Genomic DNA, 8,400 nt, shown 5'->3' on the forward strand with positions numbered 1-8,400 from the left:
GAGGCAAATTTGTATTCACTGCAACCTGAACTTCCAGCACCATTTCGACGGGGTGAATAAAAGCTGTGCCACCCGGTTAAACCTCTTAAAAACCATCTCCAAATCTCACCAGAGTAACAACCGAACAATCCGTTTACGGGTGGCCAAAGCCATCATCTACGGTCTCGAAGTGACATGCCTGGCCAGAAATAAACTCCTAAAAACTCTATCACCGATTTACAACAATCCACTACGGATTATCTCTGGTCTGCTACCCTCAACACCAGCAGCCTCTGTATGCGCCGATATAGGAGAACCTTCGTTTGACATTTTTGTGGACGCAGCGATAGTCTCCAGAACTGCGAGCTTCCTCGCTAAAACCAGCGGAGGTAATAAAACACACCTGACTGTTTTATCGAACGAAATCTTGCAGCAGGTGACACACTCAAACCTTCCACCGATAGCTAAACAGCTTTGGTTTGGGACTAACGACTGTAGGTTGCCGGTGGTCCGAGTGGATGATACAATCAGGAACATCTTCCGAGCTGGGGCGAGCTCTGTGGGGTTGAAGCAAACCTTTGTCGAACTTGTCTCAAGAAAATATCACAAATATGATATTCGCTACACGGACGGTTCCAAAGGGATGCAAGGAGTTGGTTTCGGGATAAGCGGTCATAATAACTCTCTTATTTCCAGCAAGAAGCTCGTCGACATCTGCCAGGTGTTCTCGACTGAAGCTGCCGGAATCTTTGAAGCTCCCACTATGTCGTCAAGAAACCCGATCCTGATAGTTACCGACTCGGCTAGCGTCATCGATGCTGTTGGCACGGCTATAACTAGGCACCCGTGGATACAAGCTATCAGGAGGTATCTGCTGCCGGATACAGTCCTCATGTGGGTCCCCGGACATAGTGGCATAGCCGACAATGAAGCGGCCGATCGTTTTGCCGGAAGCGGTCACCTTGGACGACTTTTAACGCGCAAAGTACCGCTAGACGACATCAGACTATGGATCGCCAACACCTTCGAAAGTTTTTGGGCGGAAAAATGGTCCGTTGAAGCGACGCTGTTCCTCCGGAGAATCAAAGGATCCATCACCAGATTCGAAGACGTCAAAACGATGAGAGAGCAACGAATCTTATCCAGGATAAGAACGGGCCACTGCAACATGTCTCATAACCTCAACAGAGGACCATTTCATCCCCTTTGTGACTTGTGCGAGGCTCGCAATTCAGTCGAACACATCGTCTGTATTTGCCCAAAGTACGAGAACCTCCGGAACTTACACGGGATCAGCGGGATCATTCGTGATGTGCTTGGCGATGATCCTTCACGAGCTACGGCACTGCTTTGTTTTTTGACGGATGCCAATCGGTTTTCAAAATTTAAACAAAACTCGTGATCAAATCGAAGATCCTTGTTCCTTCCCTTCGCGATAAGGGTAACAAGAACAATCGGCATCTTCGAGTGACGCGGATTCCCCACCTGTGGTCTGGGGCCACGGTAAGCGGACATCCTCGTCAAACGACCAGAGAAAAGAAAAGCTCAAATGCGTGGAACTTCTTGTGACGAAATGTTTTTTGTTTTATTTTAAATTGCTTGTCCGAATGTGCATGTGAAATGAATTATAGTAAGCGCACATCACGGCATGGTTTCGGCCGTTTTTGCTGAGACGATCCAGCCCAGGAGGCTGAAAGTTCAATAATAAAGTTTAAAAAAAGTCACTTTTTGTTGTGGGTGACTGCCGAAGCAGTTCTAGTCGAGGCGAGGCTACTGAAAGTAAGGTCGGTCTTCATTTTCACCTTCCAAGATTTCGGGCCCTAGCTATAATTTCAGAAGGAAATGTAAAATACAATGTTTGACAATTCTTCCATTCACATATTCTGGTAATCCTAGGGTTCATATCAAACGTAAAAGGACGGTCATCAAATTTGCTTGTAACGAAGAACATAATCTATTACATGTTCACGTGTTGCACGTGTTCAAACTTTTTACTTACAAAGCAAATATAATTATTTCATTCAATCGATAATTTTATCAATACAATACAAATGATCGCTAAGACAACGCTAGTCCCACGTCAATATTGCGGTTAGGTCATATAACCCACCCATTTTTTTTCAGTATGTTTCCCAAATTACTGAAACTCACAGCATTATTTATTTCAAAACCTATCTATAATATACTTGACATCCGAGAAAGAAAACGTCAAATCCGTGACAGCTCACAAAACTTGCTGCAGCACATACTTCAAGTGCTGTAGAAGGAAAGCTGCATCTGGGTGACAAATTTCTCATCCATTCTCTAGGTGTGGTTGAAAATTGTGTTGCTTTTGCCAGAGAGTATTCTGAATTTGCCCTGCAAAATCCAATCGCTGCCGTTTGGAGATTAGTTGCAGTGCTAGTGCAGTGGAACGTATCAATCAGAATCGTCTAGCAATAGAGGAAAAATGTCCGGAAGATTACCAGCTTGTGTGATTGATGTGGGAACAGGGTATGTACAGGCCGGGCACAGTGGGTAGCTGCGGCAGAACCGTATCCACCGAATGATGATTATTGTTCGGTGGATTTTTATCGAGCAATTTTCTTATCAGCGATGTTGTCGTGTTGGTCATCGTTGTTTTTCTTTTAGCTATACGAAGCTTGGTTTCGCTGCGAACAAGGAGCCCCAATTCATTATTCCGTCGGCAATTGCCATCAAAGAGACGGCCAAAGTCGGAGACCAAAGTGCCCGCCGTGTAACGAAAGGTGTGGAGGATTTGGACTTCTTCATCGGAGACGAGGCTTTCGATGCGACGGGATACTCGGTTAAGGTAAATTGCCGAGTGATACACTGAAAGTAAAATGATGATGGAGTGATGAGTCATATAGATAAGTTTATCAAATTGACTCGTAAAGTTTGTCTTCAGAATACCAATAGTTATTTAGGTGTAAGATTTGTTTGTGTTGCGCAAAAACAGGTCTCACATGGTCGTAGCTTATTTTATTTCTGTTTGGTCCATTGCTTGAAATTTTATCTAATTCGTATAAAATTCTTTGAATTAAGCTCCACCATTTCCATCCATAGTATCCCGTTCGCCATGGTTTGGTCGAGGATTGGGACTTGATGGAGCGCTTTCTGGAACAGTGCATCTTTAAATATCTCCGGGCAGAACCGGAAGACCATCACTTTCTGCTGACGGAACCACCGCTAAATACGCCAGAAAACAGGGAATATACAGCGGAGATAATGTTCGAAACGTTCAACGTCCCGGGGTTGTACATTGCGGTTCAAGCTGTGCTAGCCCTGGCCGCCAGTTGGGCATCACGTCCCGTTGAGGAGCGAACACTGACTGGAATTGTTGTGGATAGTGGCGATGGTGTTACCCACGTTATACCGGTGGCCGAAGGTTACGTCATTGGGTCTTGTATAAAACACATTCCAATCGCTGGTCGGAACATCACCTCGTTTATCCAGAGTTTGCTACGCGAGCGGGAAGTAGGAATCCCGCCCGAACAGAGCCTCGAAACGGCCAAAGCAATCAAGGAGCGCTTCTCCTACATTTGTCCGGACATAGCGAAGGAATTTGCCAAATACGACTCCGAACCGACGAAGTGGATGCGTCATTACGAAGGCATCAATGCCATTACGAAGCAACCTTTTGGGGTCGATGTTGGATACGAGCGGTTTCTAGGGCCGGAGATTTTCTTCCATCCGGAGTTCTCCAATCCGGACTTTACCACGCCACTGTCCGAGATAGTCGATACGGTCATCCAGAACTGCCCGATTGACGTGAGGAGACCGCTGTATAACAATATTGTGCTCAGCGGGGGATCGACTATGTTCAGAGATTTCGGTGGGATAACACGGAACTTAAGCGCCAATGTGAAATGTGAAAATATTTTTATTGTTTCAGGTCGACGATTGCAGCGGGATATCAAGCGCAGCGTAGACGCCAGACTGAGGATTAGTGAGAATTTGAGCGAAGGAAGAATCAAGGTAATTGCCATTGGGCTTATGTTTCCGAACAGCTTCGTATAATGTTCCCTTTGCAGCCAAAACCAATCGATGTGTCGGTAATTTCACATCACATGCAAAGATATGCCGTTTGGTTCGGTGGCAGCATGCTGGCATCTACGGTAAATACAAATTCTTTCATTCAACCCAATTTTTTCCCGCAACGGTTTGATGATTTTCAGCCTGAGTTTTACCAAGTCTGTCACACGAAGGCTGCCTACGAGGAGTACGGTCCAGGAATCTGCCGTCACAATCCAGTATTCGGCACCATGACGTAGTTTTGCCGCGGGGTCTACCCTTTCGCTACTATTATTTCAATTTATCAATAACTAACATTTGCAAATTTTCGAAAACGTTCGGAAACGACCATCCATTCCTTACAAAAACATTTAAATTTATTTCGTGTAGTGACACCAAAAAATTGTGACATCCTTGTTTCAGTCTATATACGTTTAGTCAACATTTTTACCATGTTCACTCGTCGAATGCTTGTTATATTTTTTTGATCTAGCGAATTTCCTGTTCGATTCAAATTTTTTGGCACAAACTTTCCAACTGTATGCTATGAAGGTTCACGCTTACATCGCAAAGCAGTAGAGGGGTGTCAATTTGAAGCAATACCGAGAATCAAATTACAGTTGCATTTAAAGGAAAAACAGTTGGATCTATGCCACTGCTAGGGAAAGCTAATGTATGCCGTTTCCATTTGGAATAGCGTTTAAAAGAAGGCTACACTTTAATAAAACGAAAACATTGTACATGATAAAACCAAAAGTATTTTTTTGCGAGTAGTCTTTGAAAATGTAAACCTGTTTCTTCTTTTTTTCTCACTCAAAGTTGTAAGATATAAGAAGGTTCACTGTAGAAAAGAACAAAAAAAAAGAAGAATGGTTGCATACTAATACAAACTCGACTTCATTGAGCAAGAATAATTTGATGAAAATGAATTACACATGTAAACATAAACTAGATAACAAAGTTAAGTATTGAAAAATGAAAACGGGACGTGTTTCATATTGAAGAACTCCTTATTTTGTTCGTTGCGTGATGAAAAGGTCTAATTTTCGGACTGAAGAATATTTGACAAATCTTGAACTATCTCACATTGTGCATATTAGCCTCAACTTGTGAACTATATGGAACTAAAAACCATTCAAATAACCGATCGATTTTTCATGCGTTCACATCCTGATACCTAGTGATGAGACCACTTGTGCATCGTCAATCATAGTAACCCATGACAACGACTAGCAGGGAACCAGCTGATTTACGTCCCCCATCCAGGAGGTAAATTCCGACGTGAAGTGCATCTCCCACACCAAGTTGCCAAAGAAGGTGCTTATTTGGCTAACCTTTCACGAAATGGAGACATCAGAACCGCTCTTTTGACGTAGGACTACGTCCTTCATTTCTATACCGGGGTGTAAAATCAAAGTTTCGAAAACGAAAGTGTTACGCCGTAGACCGAGATTTTGAGCGTAAAAAGCTCCTAAACAACTGAACGAAATGGTATGATGAACACTTCATTTGAAAGATAAAATGTCTACGCGTTATATACTTGTTACTTTTTGGTCCAAAAACTTGTTTCAATAGCCTTGAAATTGCTTTCATAACAGGCTATTGAAATCACCAATCGGTATATAAGCGAGCGGCGCTCGGAAATTCACTCAGTTATAATGGAACAGCGATTGGAGCATGTTACCGCTGTTGTGGTGAAGTTAACTTCGTTCATCATGAAAGCGCTGATGAACGGTGTCACCAAGAGCCTGTTTGTGCATCTTAGGCCAGAAGGGAATCCATCAGGAGGAGGGTGATGCCACTGAAAAGGCGACCAAGAAAGTACCAGCATCGAAAATTGGTTCCGCTTGAGGCATCGGAGCAGCCGCCACACACATACACGCGCGCAACTCTTTTCGCTTGGTTGATATCCAGAATCGAGAAGAATCTGGAAAGATGTCATCGTTGCTGAAAAATAATCTGCCAGTTCCCCTTGGAATTTCATAATACATTCAAGCGAAAGAGTTTATTTTAATGTTTTCTATCCATACAACACTGCGACCAAAAACATTTGGTTTTTGTGATATTTCAATCAATGCAATTAGCAAGAAATTGTCTGAAGATTATTCTTCCCCATCAGTAGGATATTTTCGTATCCAATATTGGATGCGCGCACAACGAAAATCATAATTTTCAATCGATTATTGCTCAGTCGCAGTTCAGACTCAGAGAGCTCATTCGCTTCTAGTTTGCCTTCCAAATTGCCATCGTAAACCACACCTTCTCTCGATTCAATCACGGACAAAAAGCATACTTAAGCGATATTCTGGTGGTGAAACGCATTCGTTTTTCGTGAGGACACCGACTGGACAACATCGTTGCTGGACGGCGCAGAAAAGCCGATTCATCAGGAGGAGAAGAGAAGGTGACCAAGAGAGTATCAGCATCGAAAAACGGCTCCGCTTGAGTCATCGGAGCAGCCGCCACACACACATACACGCGCGGAGCATAATCTGGAAAAATGTTATCGTTGCTGAAAAATAATCTGTCAGTTCCCCTTGGAATTGAAAATTACATTCATGTGAAAGAGTTTATTTTAATGTTTTCTATCCATATAATACTGCGACCAAATACATTTGGTTTTGTGATTTTTCAATCAAGTGCGATCAACGTAAGACCGCGTCTTTAGGCAATTTATTAGAGGTGCAATGAATCTTAAAAAGGAATTCCCGCTCTACGCGCACTGGTAAACTATATCTACTCAACAATTTCTCAAACGAATATTCATTCATTTATTCATTTATTCAGAATCGATTCAGATGCAACGATAGTCTTACGTCACCCTTGCGGTTATACCACAGATATAACCCACTTCTTGTTTTTTCGTTTGGAAAAATCTCATCCGGACGAGGACGTGGTGTTTTGACCGAATCAATCCTGAACAGGGCCATACAATTTCCCATCAATTTAGACATCGTCACTCAATAATGAGCCTTTCGCTTTTGCTGCAAACTCGTGCAGACAGAAAACATTGTCGCTCTCTGTTCACACTCAATAAAGAGAATATCATTTCACCTTCATGCAGGGCCTGATCATGAACGTCACTTCACTGTGAAAACGAAGTGAATCGTATACAACGTTATTACAGCTGCCACCGCGTGTGTAGAATCCGGAAGAGTTCACCCGTCGTCACAACTTTGGTGAACTCGGTGTTTCAATGAATACCACGATACTGTCAAGTCACGGAGAAAATCAAGTGTATATGTCACTTATGTTTTAGGTGATGAAAGTTATAGCGAATTCGTTTTTGTTCAGTTTCAACCACAGTGCCGCACTAACTGCTGTCAAAACGTTTTTTTTTATTAACTCAGTTTCAACCTAGTGTCGCACTAGGTTCGCCCCTAAAGCTGTTAGTTTAGTAGATAAATAAAGACAATGAAAATGGAAAACCTGCTGCTTTTGTACTATTCGCGTATATTCGCGTAGACGGCATTAAGCTACGTGTGCTTTCATTGGGAGGCGAAAATAATTATGGATATTCAGGTGGAATAAACATGCTATCAAAATAAAAATTATGAATAAAAATTTACTTTAACATTCTATTTCATGTGATGAAATAAAAGGTTTTTTTCCGATATCGCAGAAACATATTGAACGAAAACTGTGTCTAATTATGATGTTATATTATAATAGTAATTATTTGTGGAACAAACAGGAAATATATCGACAAATGCTTAAGTGAGTGTCAGAGTGTTAGATAATCAAAAAATATGAAGTAAAAATTTTCATGCAAACTTTTATATTTCTACACTGCACTTGGCCCTTCTGATCTGATAGAGAATAATTTACCCCCCAAGCACTGATATCGCCACCAGACGTCGTACAAATATAAACTAATCAGACTATAGAACACACACCAACAAACCACCGCATTCGTGAAACTGACAACTTTTTTTTTATTACAGAGTCAGTTTGGCACTGACTCAGTTTTAAAAACGAATTCGCTATTAGTCACGCGGAATGGAGTAAGTTTAATTTCGTATTTATTCAGTTTTTTTCTAACATTTTGAATCTTGTCTTGCTTCTTGAGAAAGAAAAGATAAACAAACAGCAATTTATACCCGCCTGGTGGCATTTTTAGAACGAAATTCTGACCTATCCAAAGGACGTAAATTTGTTTATTTGTATTCGGTGAATGCGCTATGGGATGTAATTAAGGACTAAAAATATAGCTCTCGTAGGCCCATTGAAGCATTGCGAAAGGTCTACTTCCGATTATTCTGAAGGAATTTTTTTTTTTGGTTCTATTCATAGGATTAGGCTAACAGAGAGTTTCAACACCATAAAATGACAATGGAGGCCACTTAATAATCTCTTATTAGAAAGAACGATCATTATTCAATCAATCAATTCATTATTATGATTATG

General features: G+C 41.7%; 1 protein-coding gene across 1 annotated transcript; it reads left to right on the forward strand.

Annotated features, from left to right (window-relative positions):
- The first annotated feature begins 2,192 nt into the window (after positions 1-2,192).
- LOC129770463 (actin-related protein 3) lies at positions 2,193-4,975 on the forward strand. The gene is made up of 6 exons (XM_055773303.1): positions 2,193-2,472; positions 2,611-2,791; positions 3,046-3,814; positions 3,875-3,957; positions 4,014-4,097; positions 4,158-4,975. The coding sequence occupies exons 1-6, from the start codon at positions 2,429-2,431 to the stop codon at positions 4,251-4,253; spliced, it is 1,257 nt and encodes a 418-aa protein (XP_055629278.1). The 5' UTR covers positions 2,193-2,428; the 3' UTR covers positions 4,254-4,975.
- Positions 4,976-8,400: the final 3,425 nt, after the last annotated feature.

The sequence above is a fragment of the Toxorhynchites rutilus genome, chromosome 2, assembly GCF_029784135.1.
Source record: "Toxorhynchites rutilus septentrionalis strain SRP chromosome 2, ASM2978413v1, whole genome shotgun sequence".
NCBI lineage: Eukaryota > Metazoa > Arthropoda > Insecta > Diptera > Culicidae > Toxorhynchites > Toxorhynchites rutilus.